The 18,922-nt window shown below is 44.3% G+C and overlaps 1 protein-coding gene across 1 annotated transcript in view; it reads left to right on the top strand.

Annotated features, from left to right (window-relative positions):
* Window positions 1-2,551: 2,551 nt before the first annotated feature.
* Window positions 2,552-18,922, top strand: part of LOC120836287 — a 54,946-nt gene continuing 38,575 nt past the window's right edge. The window contains exon 1 of the mRNA XM_042287612.1: window positions 2,552-2,894. Within this exon, the coding sequence (XP_042143546.1) occupies window positions 2,712-2,894 (183 nt within the window). The 5' untranslated portion in view covers window positions 2,552-2,711. The remainder of the gene's footprint in view (window positions 2,895-18,922) is intronic.

The following is an 18,922-nucleotide window of genomic DNA, read 5'->3' as shown; positions in this document are numbered from 1 at the left end:
GTAAACGTTTTGTTGACCACATAAAAGTGGCGATAATAAACTTATATATATTTGAGAAGTTATATACGCCTGAGAAACAGTTATTTAAATTAGCTCCAAGATCAGACTTTTTTTTTTTAAGGCTTTCCCAAATCACTTAAAACGTGGGTATCGTGGATAAAAGCGCCGAAAAAGATTTGCAGGGCGTCTTTCAAATAATTTGAAGGTGCATTTAGTTATAATATATATCTTTGAGGCGATGGATCTTCTATTTATGTTGTCAAATTTTCAGACAGGAATTAAATATATCTTTATTATCATCGATGAATTTGACTTAATGAAGTTCACATAACCGCTTGAGACCGACACGGAAGGACGATACTCGAAAATACGCCAGCTGTTGAGTCTCCGGGAACGCGTTTTTGTTCGCAGTTTCGCAGAGTAAAATACTGAGTTGCAGGCTATGCCAAAAGAGGCTGCGGTCACATGATATATCGGAAGGCTAATACACGAAATTTCTAGAAATAGGGAGATGACAGTTAATTTTGTTTTAAATAATCCCTTACACAACGCTTTACCACAAAAAGAGATGCATAGAAATGCATAAGATGATATTACTAATTAAACATAAATTGTGCGTAGGGAAAACGAAGATTCTTAGAATCCTAATATAAACCACATTTGGGCATCAGCTTGCCTGAGCTCGAAACGTCGCGAGATATACTGCCTCGGAAGGCTAATGCTATATTATGTTTTACGTGCACTTGTTTTGGGACCTCACTTCACAACTCTGTTCTTTATCAGTCATGTGCTCTAACGTTTCATTAGGCTGCCGTATATCATCGCGAGACTGCTATAAATACTACACAACTTTGCACTTTGGACGTCTATTGCAAGTGTTGCGAACGCCGCACTTCGCCAGAAAGGTGGAGTGTTTAACATGGTTTGCACGTGACATAAACGCACTATAGACCGGCACACTGTTTACAAACAAGCCCGCGCTTGCCCACACCAGGTGTGGGCACTGCGCGTGCGCAGAAACCGAATTCGCGTGAAGTGAAGCGTCTGCGCATGCGCAGTGCTGTCGACAGCGCACCGCAGCTGCATGACGTCAGGGCCGCGTGTTGGTCTATATGCTGGTGGTCATTGCGAGTCGTTCTTGCTGAGAAAATCAAATCCGGTGGGGCAAAATGCACGCTGCAAAAGGTTCGCGCTCAGTGCAAGCTATGTATTTGACAGGCACACATTCTTTTTCTTGGTGCATTGTCGTTAGGCACGGCGCGAGTATCTGGCACGACGAAAACGTGCTTTCTGGCAAGAGTGTTTTTGCAAAAAAAAGTTGCACCAACTACCCATCTGTCACTATAGTTTGCAGGCCACGCTTTCTAGTCTGCACTGGAAATATAGGGCAGAGGAACCTTTACGACACAGTATGCTTTCAAAAGTACCCCCGTCCCCTCCCCTCCCCATTCCCTTTTCTTTTTTTAGTTGCTCCTCAAGAGAAAACTTTTTATTCCTGAGGGATTGCCTGCTCCGTATTGAGGGGTGTTCATTCGACAATTATATTTGTGTCACTTGTTAACAGTAATTCTTCATTGCTTCTACTTTGCACTAAACTGTGAAGTTCAAACAAAATTCAGAGGGAGTCGAAACTTGGAGAACTTAAGTACGACAATCCTGTGAGACTCAGAGCGGTTGCCAACTTTCGGCTATCCCCCTGAGGCCACTAGGATCTTTCTTTTCAGGTATCCCTCCCATACACACTTATAGTTCTATGTAACGTCGGACTAATACGTCGACATTTAGACCTTTCAATTTCAACACTTCTATTCTCGGGGACAACTCTCGGAGACAGTTCAGCAACAACGAAAACATGATGGGTGCCTCAGTGGTGTATATATACATGTAAAATGGGTCATGCTCCCCAGATCTGAACCGGAAGTCAACCGAAAGTCGTGAACACAAACTCGACCCGAACTGACAAAAAATTCGGTTAGACAGTCTCCTCAAGACATGTGCCGCAAACCATCACGACACCGATACCTCAACGAACATGTTTCCGTAATATATGTCTTTAATGGCGGGTGTAACCTTCGAAGTGAACACGAGCACGCAAAACAATCAGCGAGAGGGACTGCCGCCTAGCACTTTGCGTGTGTGAGCCGTAGCAGCCCTGCGTACCTCGAACGAGTTCACGGCACGGCCGGCTTGGGCGTGGTTCATAGTAGTGGTCCTCAACTAACTGGTGTATAGGAGTACGCAGCTCTAGCACATTAGGCGGTAACGCACGTGGACGACGGCTAATTCCCAGGTGTCGTTTACAAGTGGTGCCTCAAAATCGTGTTTGTTTTCGCTCCCCAAGCGTAGCGTAACAAACTACACGAGAAAGGATTAGTGCAGTTGCATATCAATGCCAAGCTTACTCGCGTCAAAGAATAAACTGCCGCTCAGAAACTCTCAACCGCGGATGGGGCTCATAGTTTCGTTTTCGTGCGTCTGCTTACCATCTCCTCCCTTCTATCGAGTTCAGAAGCTCGCATATCTCAAGGCGAGGGAAGCAAGCTTGCCGCCCGGTTGCACATAGAAAATCTCCAATTGCGCAACCGACGTCGAACGAACTCTTTGCGCCGGAAGGAGCTCCGACTTCCGCCGAGTTATTTTGCGTCGCCCGGTCGTCCAGTCGATCCAGACACCTGCCCGATTTGCTCCGTCTCGTCTACCAAGTTTTTAAAATGTCGGCTGGAGGTGGTGAATCTGAGAATGAAAAGACACCGGAGGCTTTGCCAACGACGAAAAAGATCAAGAAGTGGCGCTGGATATGTGGCGCCTTCACCCTCGCCGTGTTGATAGTCAGCGCCGTTTTCATCTGGGTTTATCACGACCGCCTGTTCAAGCGGGTACAATCGTCCTCCAAGGTAAGAATGGAATTTTTACATTTATGCATAGGCCTCTCAACGTAGTGGCCAGAGTTACGATCTGGGCAATAGCTATGTTTGAATTTTCCTTGGCTGCTCACATTATACCAGCATTTACTTGAAGTACGAGTGTTGCAGAGCTACAAGAGCGAATTCCAGGCTCTGAGATGCGCCTGGCACGCACGCTAACTCGTGCAGCTCAAGCATCTTTCAGAGCAACATACTCACTTCCTCGATTCCTCCTTAAGAAAAAAAAAAAAAAAAGATGTAGTAGACACGGCGCAGTCAAGGATTCTACCTCACTTGTTCGCAAGGCATTTTTTCACATTTACATTTATTTCAGAAGGCTGTGAAGGCAGGTTTCATATCTGATGGACCGGCAATTCATATATTAATAATTTGAAGAATTTAAAATATTCTGCAGCTTGTCAGGGACAAGTTTCTGCAGAATTTTAGAAAATAATATGAGTGCGTCTGTCCAGCTTTAATCGGTGCTAGATGAAGCCCGCGCTTCATGTAAATTTAGCTGCATCGCCTTGAAAGTTGGCTGCAATTATTGCACTGTTAATGTAGACAAATTCAGGGTGTCTGTGTTTTGTCACACCTTGCGTGTAACCAGATATTGCATTCAGGGGTTTCCAAACAAACTACCGCCCGCGGACAAGATACGGTCCGCAGTCCTACCAATGGCTGCCGTCCCTCTACGTGTTTCCACCACTGCCAAAAGCGGCAAAAACAAAACAAAACAAAAACTCGCGCGCGTAAAGTTAGGGCGTCGCGTAGCAGAGCAAACTCATCACACCCGTTCTGATTCCTATCTGATGGTACGTGTCATATAACATAATACATATATTGCACGTTCTCATCACTAGCATCACCATCGTACCCAGCAATTACGGACAATATACGGCTCTGACGGACATAGTCCACTTGCGCCATCTACCTCCGGACGCGGGTACCCTGCAGAAATTTCCATGGGAAAATTCGTTTTCTCGCTATCAAATGAAAATGAGCGCACATCAGTCTTGTACGCGTTACTAAAAAAAGTAATCGATTACAATTACTATTACTCTTGGCTCAAATGTATTATATTAGATTACTTGATTACAGGGATGGGCAAAATACATGCAAATATGTATCGAAATAGAAATACAAAATACTTCGTCAAAAATGTATTTAATTACAAATCTAATTACATTTCCAAAAAAGCATTTAAATACAAGATACAAATACAACCAAATGTATTTGGTCTCCTCCAAATACTTTTCCAAATACATTCCTCATAATTTGCATCAGCGACTTCAGGGCACAACGGGTTTCTGGGTATCTCATTTTAATTTTGCATCGCACACTTGGGAGTTAGTGTGCGAGGCTCTAGTAGCGTATTAGAAATATAATCACAAAAAAATGTAATCATCTTGGACGTAATAGGTGAAAAAAGTACAGAGCTTCAAGCAGCTTTTTTTGTCGATTACATTTTGGTATAGACCAACAAAGAACCGAGACGACCGAGACGCGCAGCACTAGCTAGAGAATTTTTTATTGTTGCAACTCGCACCAGTTACGAAAATCTGAACGACCCGCGCATTTAGAATGTTCTAGGCAAAAATATGGATGGAACTCAGGCTGGAAAGCATCACAAGTTGTCACAGGCACTTATTTAGCCAGTCTGCCTGTAAACGTCGATTTTGTCACTATTCTTGCGCTGGACTAGCACCGTAATCACAACGTCACTAAACGCTTGTGCTTGATTGAGAGACACTCAGTGATGTGATTGGCCGAATCCATTTTAGAGCACCTTTCGGAGTAGCAAAAACAGTGTTTTGGAGCAGCAAATGTGGCCTTTGGAGCAACCAAAACAGCATTTTGGAGCCGAAAAAGTTGCTTTGGAGCAGCCAGAAGAGTGTTTCGCAGCAGCAAACGGCTTTTGGAGAAGATATTTTTAGAAAAATAAAAATATTCGTTTTTAGTGCTCTACAAACAAAGGGCACTTTCTGTTGTGTTGTGTTCTGATGTGACGTGTTGTGACGGAACTACCTGCTTGCGTTTTCACTGCTGAGCAACGTGCTGCCGAGGCACCCCACAAGTGTAGAGTGCTGCAGGCGTTGCCGAGCAATTCCGAAAAACCGCTTGTGCAGCGTAGCTGCCAGAGTAGCGCCACGCTTTTCCCTGTGCCGCCTCTCACCGTGATTGGGCACACGCGGTACCATAACAACGAGCCGAGCTGGCACCGTGCCCATAAAAAGCGAGTGACTACTCGTCACGTGACCTCACAAGAGCCGTGCTGTCACCGGTAAGATGGCAGCGCCCAGAGCTGCTGGATACGAGTTTGTTCTGTGGGCGGTAGTCGTAATGTGCCGCTGCTTGCTGACGATTTCAGACTTCTTCGTGCTCTCTGACACAGGTATAACGCGAAGATCTGAAAGAATGAGACTTTATACCTTTTCTGTGCCAGATCGCTCTGGATATTAACACCTGTGCGACAGCATCAGTCATATAGCCGTAGCGGTGCTCGGATTCCTGGATGTGTTCGAGGATCGATGAGACTTTTTGCATACAATTTTCGCATACTCCTAGCCTTGTTTGAACGTTCGAATGTCTGAGAATCGATGCGAATCGTATACATATGCGTCGCACGTTGGACATTAGTGAAGTTGTTTCAGCACCAGGTAACCGTGTAATCACAGAAACGTTTAGTGAGGAAGCTCCTGCGATCTTTACGTTTTGTACTAATTAATAATTTTACGATATAGCTTTTAGGGTAACATTTTCGCATTTTTCTAGCTTCATTTGAATGTTGGAATTTCTGAGAATCGAAACGAAAGGTATATGTCGTGTGTAGGGCCTAGAGGAAGTTGTTTCAGCCCCTGGTCACCGAATAATCACAGCAACTTTGAAGGGGTACTCCACCGATTTTTTGAGCTACCTCAACTAACTATATTTTCTGACTCCCCGGCCTTTAGTCTCTCCGCTATGCTATTTAGAATCGCGAAATTCATAATAGGTATTGTGAAATCGGCAAATGAAAATGATGCAAAAACCAACAATCAAATATACGCGCACTTTTCAGTGCCGTGACGTCAGTGGCAGGCAGGCTTGCCAGTCGAGCAAGTAGTCTAAAAATAGAATATGCCAATCATTTGTTCCGTGCTGGAGCGCGGGTACTGCAGCGAGCTTCCCAAGCATTCATTTGACACCATGAAACTGCTTCGAATCAGTTTAAAACAAAATCTACAGCCCAAAGAGTGAACCCCTGCCTTCCACTGACGTCACTTTCTCATTGTTTCCAGTAGAGACTTCGAGCTTGAAAAACACGGTGACAACCAAAACTGTAAATACAATAACTTCGCGAAAAAACAATATTTTGACCTAATATTTGGGATACTATTTTCGCGATGTTTGTTGGTTAGTTTAGCAAAATTTCAAGCAAATCGGAGACAATGAAAAAACCTGTGGAGTACCCCTTTAAGCGAGGAAGCGCCTGCGATCTTTAAGCTTTTGTACTAATCGTCGATTTTACGAATTGACAGTTCTGAAGAATTTGATAAACGTCCTTTCGTTGCAATAGCTTGCATTTGATCGCAGTGTTTTTTGGTTTCTTAGTTTTTTACAAGAGAATGTATGCTAAGCATACATTCTCTTACTATGGGATAGTCGAGCAGCAGTCATGTCCCAAGGCAATCGTTCTGTCGTGGCCCGCATAATCGGATTTTGTTCCATAGGAGCGAAGTCCGAAAGTACAAGGACGGTGCGTTCGTCCCAGACATGTACAAATTACTCAAAAAAGGTAGTTAAGTTAAGTTACTGAGTATCGACGCCAAAAGTAATTGAAGTAGAGTAGAAATTACGCATTTGTAATAGTAATTGCGTAAACTACTAACTACTCTAAAAAGTAGCGAGTTACTTTGAAGTTACTTTCGAAGTTACTTTTTTTTTATATTTTTGTGGTAGCAAAATGAACAGCAGTTTTGATCAATGAAAAACCCTGAGAGCCTAAAATAAACGCAGTCTATTTATAGCTGGGTGATTTCAGATAAGATCGACCAAAGGGTGGCTGGTCGACATTTTTAAATCAACTGATGTTTTTATATGACATTGTCTAGTGTCTGGTATAAACGAATCCACACTTAGTTTTGACCAGAAAAAAATTTGGAGACAAGAAAAATCGTAAGGCAGGGAGAGGTGGACAGTTGCAATAACGCGCACTGATGGAGGGGGCAAGTTTGAAAGTGAATAATTAAAACAATAAAATTAGGAGAATTTTAAAACTTTTTACAAACAAACTATGGGTACAACTTGCTTGTAATATAAAGTAATAATATTTATTAAAAATTTATTTAGTTTTCTAAAAATTACCAAACATGCCTGCTCGAACGACAAATGGCAAACTTTGGAAATCTGTATCTCATGAAATAATTTAATCATTATTACATAACTTGCAGACATTATTTTACTAATATATGGCTATTATTGAAAAAATAAATAAGGTATCTGAGTGACACAATAGTTACAATATATTTAGGCAAACATGGGAAAAAAATCAAACAAAGAAAAATTCCAATGCGAATAAAAAAAAAACACCACCTTCGATTTTTTTTAAAATTTGGGTACCCTGTTATACTCTATTTCGGCATTCATTTCTATTAAAAACATGTTGCATCATTGCACTGTGAAAGAAGAAACAACTCCCCAAAGTAGGGTCCTTTTTCAAAGCCTACACTTAGCAGTGTCCTATACAGGAAGTGACTCTTAGTTCCAGTTTCATGAAACTTGCACAAATCTTTTATATACATTTATTCAGATGAGGTCATTGATAAAAAGAGCGATCGTTCACACAGTAAAAGGGAGGAGAAACTATATACAGCATTTTACATAAGCGTACAAAGTGGTATCATATTAGAGACTAAGGATTTGAGAAAAGATGATGCAGTGTGAAGTTGTACCTTCCGGTATATTTTACATCTAGAGTAAAATAAATAACTTTACTTCCACACACAAAAACAAAGATATAATAGTAAGATATTTAGGTTGGCTGTGTATTTACGATTACAAACAATTTCAGGTGACGGATGCCATAGTGCCTAACTGGAGCAGCTTCGATGCTCTCGGTGTGTGAATGAATCGTGGCAAGCCGATATATTTTATCCTGCTCGAGGATAACATTTTGGGATTTTTTTTATAGTGATCAGATAAAAATTATTAGTAACCACCAACAAAAACAGTAGGTTAAATACCCCGTGAAGAAAAATGTGATAAATAAGATGTCCCTGCATTCAAAATGAGCAGTCCTTGGGAAATCAAATTCGGCACTTTACGCTAAGGTTTTCCTGGCTGTACCCATTTAATAAAGTTGCTTCCAAGCAGATCCGACTGTCCGTGCTACATATACGTCACAGGTCCTTTCTGTTGATGACTTGCTGAGCCGCCACGCGTGCCAAGACTGAATGCCAGGGAAGGCGCGCACCGTCAGCCACTCTTCTTTTTTTTGTTCACGATACCGAACAACCTCATTTTCGTCCAGATATACAAGATGCACGCCTTTCAGTTTCTTTGATAGAACGCTCACCATTGTCCTGGCCGTCTGAATTGCGCTTACTGAACGTTCTCTCAGGTTGTTCAGCGTGGCCTGGTGCTTCACGAGTCCGCCAACTCCGTCACATGCATTTTTCCCATGTCCAGATGCAGAAAATAACCACTGGGCTTGTGGGCAATCGTCCTTTGCAAATTGGTGAAGCTGGTAGCGATTCTTGAAATGACTGGCGGCGCCGTCACTTACGTACGTCACGTACGAGTATACCGCAACGTTGTCTTCAACCCACTCCCTCACTTTTTCTAGAGCCAAGCAAGCGTGAGCGGCGTCGTGACACAGGTCCTCACTGATGATGGCAAAGCTGTTTGTAGATTTTCTTGTCGTCACTACACATGTAAATATCGAAACTTGTTTTTTTTTTTTTCCAGTGATATGCTTGCACTTCGTCAGGAAGCACGATGGTCCAGTTTTCAGCAAAGTCAAAATGAAAGACAATGCTCCCGCGTTGCATGCACTGTTTTTCATCGTAGATCGCTTTACCTTGCGTTTGCCGGATATGGTTGTGAAGTACCCAACTTCCAACCGTCACTTGGATGACTTTTAGGAAAGTCTCAGGTTCCAAAGTTTTTTTCACAAGGTCGCCGGACTCCCATGTTGCAAGCACAATCTCTTCATCCTCCGGGATATCAAGTTCCTGGAGTGTAAGAAACTGGCCTTTTGGGCAGTGATCACAGTCTCCTTGAAGGCACAGTTCTGTTGCTGGGTCGCACAGAAATGCCGAGTTCATTTCACCAGTGTTGAATGTTGAGCCTGTAACGTTCTCTAGAGCGGTAATACAAAGATAATAATTGGCGCAGCGCATACAAACGCACACTTCCTGGTGTGGAATACATTGGACCCATCTAGGGCGCAACGAATAAAATTTCGTTGGCCCAACGCCGGAATCGGGATGCTTGTCTTTGTATATACGGAAGGCCTCTCGTATTGAGCGTGTCATGAAGCGCTTTGGCACGAACGTTTTCTCTCCGTTGAGCATGACAGAGATGACGTCCTTCTGGTTGGGACTTTGGCGCGAACATTGTAGCTCGTCTTTCGTGAAGTACTCTAGGGCAGCAGACAGGTTCTCAGGGCTCACCTTGCACCTCGTGTAAGGATCCGGCTCATACCACACGCCATGCTTTTCCTTGAGTTTTCGGGATTTACTGATGAGGTACATTGAGGCCTGTGGAATCATCTTTTGAACCTCATTCTTCGTCAGTGTTGACGGCAGGAGTGTAAGCAGTTGACAACGTTCCCGGAGAGGGGTGGCGGTTTCAAAGGCCTGCCGAAAGTTGTCCACCCACTCAGTGCATGTGGAGCATGTTGGTTCGGACGACCCCGATGGTGCGTCCCTGTCGTACGCAATACGTAGCCTTGAGCGTATATTCTTGACAGCAACCTGCTCCAGTTCTGTCTGCTTTCTCTTGACGTAGGCAGGCCTGTCCCGACTTCTTACGACGCTTGGTTGTCTCAGCGGCGACACATCTGTAGGTAGTATGCTGCGATTTAGATCTTCAATTGCTTCTTCAGCTGGCACAAATATGTCAGGGCACTGCTCTGAGCTTCGCATCGAGATCTCCTTAGTGATGTGCATGAAGCAATGGTAGCACAGGTAGTCCGTCGCACTCACTTTGGTGGAACAGTCTGGCGGAAGAATTTGCTTCAACGAGTTTAGGTCCAACTCGCCAACACTTCGAAAATTCCGCTGCTTTGGTATAGTCTTTTTGTGTTTGCAAAAGTAATCTGCACAAAACACTCGTTCGGAGCTCCAGGACGTCTTCATAATGTATACATAAATAATAGAAATTAAACCCCAACTGATGGCATATAATTGCCAAGTGAAAGAACTACTGGGTGCACAAGTGACAAGTCCGAGGCTGAGGAGCTCACTCACTGCAAACGTACATTTGAAAAGAGAGGTCACAACTGAGGCTGTCGGCAAAGCTTGATCCACGTCAAAGGAAGAAAGAGGGAAAGTCTCCAGGCAAAAAATTGTGGTCAGCGGCCTTCGAAAAAGATTTTGCGGAATCGCACTGTCGTCCCTCCACGCGCTGATATGAAAGCACCCGAGCTTCTACCACGTGGTTCATGACACAGCCTGAGCCATGTCGGCGACCGGTTCGCGAGGGGTTGGCGGTGGGGTTACGTTGATGGTCACTCGGATTAGCCCTTGCTGTACTGAGCTACCGCCTGCAGTGCCTTATCGCCGGCTGGTGTCAACAACGAGAACACACACACCCTGTCTACACCAAAACTACAAGCGTTCACCGCACACGCGTCGCCGCCGCTTTTAAGCTTTTGTGAAATTGCTTTCTTTTGTCGCGGAGAACCGCCTTATCTTAACTACGCGCCTGAAATCCTTCCAGGCGGGCGTACACAATATCAAGCGTTTCGAGAAATGCCCGTGGAGTAGAACTATGGGAAAATTCGGAGCCCGCGATGTCGATATCGTCGCCGTTGTGTTAGTACGCCGTCGCGTACTGCAGTCCCCCGTTGGGGGAGGGGGGGGGGCGGTCTTACTACGATAACATGGCGACAGCGTTTACACTCTATGTATTTACGCGAGGCTCGAGTATTTGGGGATAATGCTGCCGGTTGGTGTGCCCCTTTGTGCCTGATATTATCGCCCGTGACGCCAGCGAGTGAGATGGCGACAGGCATGACTGCTCAGTAAACAGGCGTCGGCGGCCATGTTTTGCTGGTTGAAGCGAACCCTCTTGTCCTTGACAGCGAGCGGGGAAATGCGAAAAAAAGATTGTATCGGCCGTTTTGCCAAAACTAGCGACGAGTGTCGTCTGCGGTTTCCGGCAACTATTTTGCCATAATCGTGAGCTTAGCGAGGAAATGATTTTTGCTAGCCACAGAACACTACCACGCAGAAAGGGAATGCTTGAACATGTTTTTGTTCTGGATATATATCAGGGATATATATGAGAGAGAGAGATGAAGGTAAAGCGGAAGAGGGAATAGCATATAGTGTCGCAGGAGAATAAAGTAAACAAAGTTCCTAGTGGCCGATGGCTGCATGATCTTTTCTCGGATCACTAGTCCGTAATATGATACCTCTTTGTACACAGTAGTTTCTCCTTAAGTTAAGTGTGTGAACGATTTCTTTAGTTATCATTGGCCTCATCTGAATAAAAATATATAAAAGATGTGTGTTGGTTTCATGAAACTGGAACTCAGAGTCAGTTCTTGTATAAAACACTGCTAAGTGTAGGTTTTGAAAAAGGACCCTACTTTGGCGAGTTGTATCTTCTTTCTCAATAAAATGATGCAACATGTTTTTAATGGAAATGAATGCCGAAATAGAGTATAACAGGTTACCTAAATTTAAAAAAAATCGAGGGTGGTGTTTTTTTTTTATTCGCATCGGAATTTTTCTTTGTTTGATTTTTTTCCATGTTTGACTAAATATATCCTAACTATTGTATCACACAGATACCTTAGTTATTTTTAAATATTACCTATATATTAGTAGAATAATATCTGCAAATTATATCATAATGATTAAATTATTTCATGAGATACAGACCTCCAAAGTTTGCCATTTGTCGTTCGAGCAGGCATGTTTGTCAATTTTTAGAAAAATAAATAAATTTTAAATATATATGATTACTTTATATTACAAGCAAGCTATACCCATAGTTTGCGCCTAAAACGTATTAGAGTTCTCCTAATGTTATCGCTTTAGTTATTCACTCTCAAACGGGCCCCCTCCATCAGTGCGCGTTAATGCAACTGTCCACCACCTCATGCCTTACGATTTTTCCTGCCCCCAAGTATTTTTTCTAGTCAAAACTAAGTTTGGACTCGTTCATACCAGACACTAGACAATAACATATAAAAACATCAGTTGATTTGAAAATGTGGACTAGCCATCCTTTGGTCGATCTTATCTGAAATCACCCAGCTTGCGTTTTCCCCAAAATAGTTGATTCGCTCGCAGAAGCAATTGACTTTCAAAGCTCCTGATAGGAGAGTTTTCCCCTTTTCTTTTTAAAGACGTCGACGTCCCCTGCCGAGGTAAATAGACGTTCCACCGTGGCACTGAATAGAACGGCAGCGTTGGATTTGAGAAACAGGCTTTGCAGGGTCGGGTAAGCGAGTGTCGGCATCTTAGGTGTCCATGACGGAACATGTGAGGTTTCCCTCGGGTAGAGAGTCTTTTATAACAAACTTTCCTTCTTTTTTTCTTTTTTCTTCGTCAAGTTGAGATTGTTGTGACTGGCCCCTCTTTATTCCGACGTCGTTTTGAGAATACGCTGAGCGAGTGCACCAGACCGTCAAGGGTTCAAGTCTCGTGCCACGACGATGAGATCATCCGGACGACTGCACGTCCGCGGTTGTAGTGCTAGTGCTACGCTACTGAAAAAAAGAAATGTTTTGGTTTAACAGAAGATGAACCGAAGTATACTTCGCCGCTGACGCCGTGTCCAACGAAAGGATCTTCCAAGGGTAACTCGCAATCCTCGCCGATGACTACAATATTCTGACGCGCCTGACACGCCTGACAAGTAAATCGTTTTTAACAAAGAGGAGGTCTCCCAGGCATGGATGGTCGGAAGGACACGAAGGATTACGTGAACAAGCATCGTCGCTCGTATACAGTTACAGCTGGAAGCGGGAACGTGCTCCCATGAACGGATTATCCGTGCCAGGGTTTGTGCGCGGGGGTGTCCGGCTTTGCAAAGGCGTATGCGCTGACGACAAGGCGACCATGGGAACAGGCGCCCAGCTGCGAGGTCATTCCAGTGGCGCCTTCCGTGGAACCTACCGCTTGAGTCAGAACTCTCTAAAGACAGACAACAACTCTCGGAGTGTCCCCGTCTTTCACGGTTGCAGCTGGAAACGCGGCGCCTGCGTGCATTACCGGATTAGGTCAATGCCCGACCAAGGCTTGTTAAGCATCTCTTCCTGCGTTCGTGCGTGTCGGTGTTATGTTTTGGCTGCTCGTCGCCACCTTGACCCAAGGACGCCTTCCCGAACAAGGGGGCCCCTTGTTAGGGAATGCCACTTCATATGCCGGTGTTTTATTCATTTCTGCGCTCAAAATCTCGTGATGGGCAAAATTAGCACTATATAGTTTCGAAAGTAGTTAGTAATTTGAGTAGAAGTTACCTGAAAAAAGTAGTTAAATTAAACTACTAATTACCCAAATCAAGTTGTAATTGAAAGTTACCAAGTTACTCGAAAAAGTAGTTAAACTACAGTAGTGTGAGTAGAGTAGTTGAACTACGTCCAAGTCTAGTTCGTCCCACGAAGCGGCCGCTATCCCGGCGGCGCGGAAAGCCACTCGCCTTGTTCGTGCATCTACGATACTTATAGCAGCTCTCGTCGCCCGACAGTCCCCTGGCTGTAAATCGTCTCACTCCACAGAAGAAACAGGCACCGCTCCTCTAGAGGCCCGTGCCGTACCGCCATGCCAAGCGTCTTTTAGGTGTTTTACCACTTTTCAATGAACGAATGGAGATATATCAACTAGATAAAGGTTGCTGCCCGGTGTCGCTAGCAGCACGGTTATCATGGCAACCTCCTGTGCCCAAAATGGAAATCACTATCGGCGCTTCTGGCGTCGTGCATCCAGATCATTTTACGTCGTGTCGCTACTCTGGCAGCTAGGCTGCCATATAAAGTGGATCTATCATATTGAGGTATTTAGCGCACAAGGTAAAGAGAAGACTTTACTGCAGAGTGGCTCTACGTTTCACTGGTTCCCGACGTGCCAGATTTTCGTCAAAAGTAAGCAAACATAAAACAATTGATTGCAAGTTTCCCGGCTGGTGCCTCTATCGTGTAATCATGTTCACGTGCACGTGAGGGCAACTTTGACAGGCTCGCAGTTCCATTTGCTTCGTCGCGTGAGCGGAGACAACGGCTGTTTCATCGAAACCGAAACCATTCCACTCTGCTTCCTTGTTTGAAAAGTGTAACTGTCGAGCATACAACAAAACAGTTCAGCGGTGCATGCTTGCCAGGCTGGCAAACAAGCTAAACACACACACACACACAAACACACAAAAAGAACATGAGCGCATCGACGTAAGACATTGCGAGCCAGGATCAAAAAGTTCTCGGAGCGCTTTGTGCGCAATGACCACAGCAACGACTGAACTCGAGCCAAACAAGTGCGCTGTGCGGGTACAGCGTGGAGACATTGCCTTCTTTGCTTTAGCTCACCTCTCTTCACCAACTCTCGTTCGTGGCAGATTTTTCTCGTACCTAATTCCCTCTCGAAAAAAAGCCTACCGAGACAAACCTAGGTAATCTGTACTTCGACAGAGCAGTCTTTGAATTAAAGAGAGATATTGTAGTAACGTATAATTTAAACAAGAACAGGAATTTTGGTGAACATGCGGCGGTACTTTGTTTCATTTTAGAAAGCGCCACATAGCACGCGCATGCTCAATTACGGTACTCAGTTTAGTTTCGGTATTGAAAGGCGACCGCGCCAAACTGCGCCTTGGCGCAGTTTGGCGCAATTGGCGCAGCAATCACATCACTGGACACTGCATTCGGTGCAGAACGTAGTTTTCTTCCTGCTTCGGACAGTGCCTTTAAAATAAAGCTAGAGGAGAGAAAAAAAAAATAAAAGCCCCATGGCCGAATAAAGGATGGAGACCATATCTTACAACCACATGCATAAAAACAAGATTATTTTTACCCGCGAAATTGTATTTAATTACACTTGTATTTGAAATACCCACGTATTAGTATTTAAATACACGCGTAAAATACATTACACAATTTGTAATTAAATACAAATGCAAAATACACAAAGTATTTGAAATACGTATTTCAAATACTTGTATTTGAATACTGCCCATCCCTGCTTGATTAGTCGACAGCAAAAGTAATTGGACATTACACCGTTAGTTTTCAGATTACTTTATTGTGTGAAGACTTACATCTTTAGCGCTCATAACAATGAACTACTACTTCCAACTTATATTTCACATTTTCACAAGTATTGAAGAAGAAAAAATGGGTTCCCTCTTTGTGGTCGTTGCACCTTCACAATGCGGACACAAGCATAGAATTCGTTTGAAGATGTTTAATGAGTTATGCGTTCGCCAGTTTGGGGGGGGGGGAGGGGGGGGGGGTGAAGCGGAGGAGGTTCTGGATCTTGTTTAGCTTATGCAAGGGTTGTCGCTCAAAGTTTGCGTCGCTTATTTTATTGTTCACATGTGGATGAACTCGCATGTTATACAAAAAAGCAGCAGCTCCAGGATTTGAAACAGATTATGTGTAGTATCCATTAGCGGAAGAGATCGCCCCGACCACTTCTCAACTCGAAATTTGCTTGTCACAAAGACCACGTAGGGGAAATAGGGAAATGTTTGACCTGGCTTTGTTATATTTTGCATCCGCTTTAGACATTCTTCGGTTCTGGTTCTCCTACGGGCTGCGAGTAGGTACCGTAAGCAGGATTGTTTTTTTATTTTATTTATGTGTGTGTGTGTGTGTGTGTGGGGGCTAGTTTGAACGAAGGACTCACAAAGCTACATTCTGCTCCCTCAAACTTCGCCCTGAATGGCCTTTGTCACGCACTGGGGCTTCCCTGGGGTTTCCCACAAACAGCTCGAGAGAAAAAAAAGGACATTTCACAGAAACTGTACATACAAAGGGGCTGACCTCGTTTGCTACAGCTCCGCAAAAATCTTTATTTTTTTCCCGTTAGAAAAAAGGAAACAAATTTTATTTTTGTCATTAAAAAAAAAAAGTGTGTGCAAGGGGGGGGGGGGGGGGGGTCTTGTGAAAAAATAACGGTTAGAAGTAATTTTTATTACTTTAAAAAGTAATCAGACTACTCTTGTGATTACTGCCTAATATAAGTAATCAACTGATTACAAAATTACTCCAAAAAGTAATCGATTACAAGTAATTTGATTACTTGTATTGCGTACGGTCCAAGTCTGGCGCACAGTTGTCAAAGTTGCTCCAGACATGGGTTCTTGATGAGCGTTGACATCCCCTCGAGACAAAAAAGAGCCTAAAAAAGAGCGGAAGGTGGTTCTGAATGTGATTAAAATTCCGGTCAGTTTGTATGGGAAATCTCGAGAGAGACATGAACTTTGCAATATTAAATTAAGCTATGCAGACCCCTGAAAAACGTAATCGATGATTATGGAGCCCGGGACTAGGCGCGACTCCTTTAGCCACACTCTCAAGAAAAAAGGGTGAAAAAGGGTGTATTACACCCTTTGTCCCATATAATACGCCCCCAAACTTCAATTTGACGTACAGCGCACTACAGTCGAACAGACGGCCCGAAGTTTTCCGAGGGACTTGATAGCCGAGTCGTACAACTTATTAAAATAGCTAATGTACGTTTTACTGACTACAAAAATAAATAAATAAAAAAAAATAATAAACGGTTTTTTTTTGTCCCTACTGTGAAAAGTCTGTGTTTTCTTTATGTGGTCTTTAATGCGTACTTTAGCTATTTAAAAAGTTATATCGCACCGTTATCAAGCCCCTCGAAAAATTTGGGGCCGTCGGTTCGACTATAGGGCTCAGTACGTCGAAATGAAGTTTTGGGGTGTATTATATGGGACAAAGGGTGTAATGATACACCCTTTTACACCCTGTTATCTTGAGAGTGCAGGTATGTTCACGGTAGTACCATTCAGAAAAGTTCCTGAACGCATCTTGCACGACATACCTCCACGAGCCGCACCGGGCGACCGTACACTCAAGGTCTTGAGCAAGGTTTATGCCTCTCACGCTGTCTGCGGTTGTGGCGTAAAGCGCGAGACACATGGACGGCAGAATCGTCCGATCCGACGTCCGATCCGACAGTCCGAACGCCGCACCGAACCGCCGCACGCGACAGTTTGAGACACACGCTTCCGACCTTGCATGCGAACACGACGATCCGTTCGGGTCCGCCCAGGAAATCCAAGCACTCCAGCGGAGGTTCGCGTTCACAGATCTCTGGTCCCAGATTTACGGTTTAGCTCACACGAGCGAAGTTAGAAGCTCGTTCTTGTTAGCGCGCGCATTTTTTTGCCGGGGCCATCTTTCTCGAATGGGTCAGCGGGATCCACGCGTCCGGCTTCCATGCGCCCGTCCCGTTTCCTTGTTCGTCCCGCCATACCCAGCACGTCATCATGACGTTCGCGCTAGCTGTGCTGTCATTGGCTGGACGCATCCGACAATCCGTCCGCCGTGCGAAACTATCTGGCGCGTTGGACGCATGTCGGATCGCCGATCCGACGTCTGAAGCGACCAAATTTTTCGGATCAGGCAGTCGTACTGCCGGATCGGACGTCGGATCGGATGGATTTTTCGCGCATGTGTCTCGCGCTTAAGCGGTGATCGCGCATTGGCTCGAACCCACTTGACGCGGAAAAGAATCGCCGTTTTTTTTTTCTTTTCGTCATGATTTTATTATAGATATATATCGACGCGGAGATTACAACCTATTTTCGTATTTAAATAGGCTTTGCGCGTCAGTGCTGAAGATTTATAACTTTTGTCTACATATTTCGCATGCATTTTATTTACACTCTTGCAAACCAGCACGGAGTTACTTGTCCAGGGGTGTGACAGCTGCGCCAATTGCACCATTTTGAGACAAACACAATTTTCTGCCCCTAGTTGCGCCAAAAACGCGAAATCGGCCGAAATTGCGCCACACTGCGCCAAAGTAACTCAAAAACAACAAAAAAAAAAAGTTTGCGGCGACGCTAGATTTAGCGGGAAACGAGAGTTTGGTTGGCAGCATTCAATCTCGTCGTAGTAAAGTACACGGCACGGGTAGAGGGTGGCGCAAGCCACCGCCGGATTCGAAGGTTTCCAGCTGTTGTACCCTCCAAACCTATGATACGTGGTGTTGTCGTGTTGTCCCGATTTTCCTACTATTTTCCGCTGTCATTTGTGACTGCATGCCACCGGTGCGCTATCACGCGGACTCGCTGTCTGGCCGCTGGAGGTACGACGCACAGGCTATCAAGATGAGCAAACCTAAGTATTTCTTTCGTTCTGAGAGTAAACCTTTTCTTAAAAGTGCTATTGAGCGCCTTCATTGTGTAATTGTTCATTCGTGTCCGTAATCTTCTCGTCAAAATGGACGGCGCTGTCGCCGTGAATACTTTCGGTTATCACACACGTGCTTCCAGTGCGTGAACAATCCGATGAATCGGTCACACACTCGTATTTAGCGTGCATGTGCTGCTCATAGTTTTTCTCCCAGTTCACTATTTACCTTGTAAATCACTTTTGTGGGGAGTTCTTTATTTTTATGTGCACGTGTTTTTTACGAGCACCCGATCGATGTCTGGTTGTAGTAAACCGTGCTTCCATGTTTATACTCTCGAATCACCACTTTAAGAAGTTTTGGACTACAATTACGCTTTCGCACCAGTTTGTATAAGCTTTGCCACCAGTTCGTATAAGCAAGCAACTTGTATGTTTATACAGCCGGAAGTTAGTCTGCCTCAGTGGGCGTCTAGTG

This window comes from Ixodes scapularis, unplaced genomic scaffold (assembly GCF_016920785.2).
Source record: "Ixodes scapularis isolate PalLabHiFi unplaced genomic scaffold, ASM1692078v2 PGA_scaffold10__122_contigs__length_95168666, whole genome shotgun sequence".
Lineage (NCBI taxonomy): Eukaryota > Metazoa > Arthropoda > Arachnida > Ixodida > Ixodidae > Ixodes > Ixodes scapularis.
The sequence above is the reverse complement of the archived record's forward strand: the minus strand, read 5'-3'. Positions and strand labels throughout refer to the sequence as shown.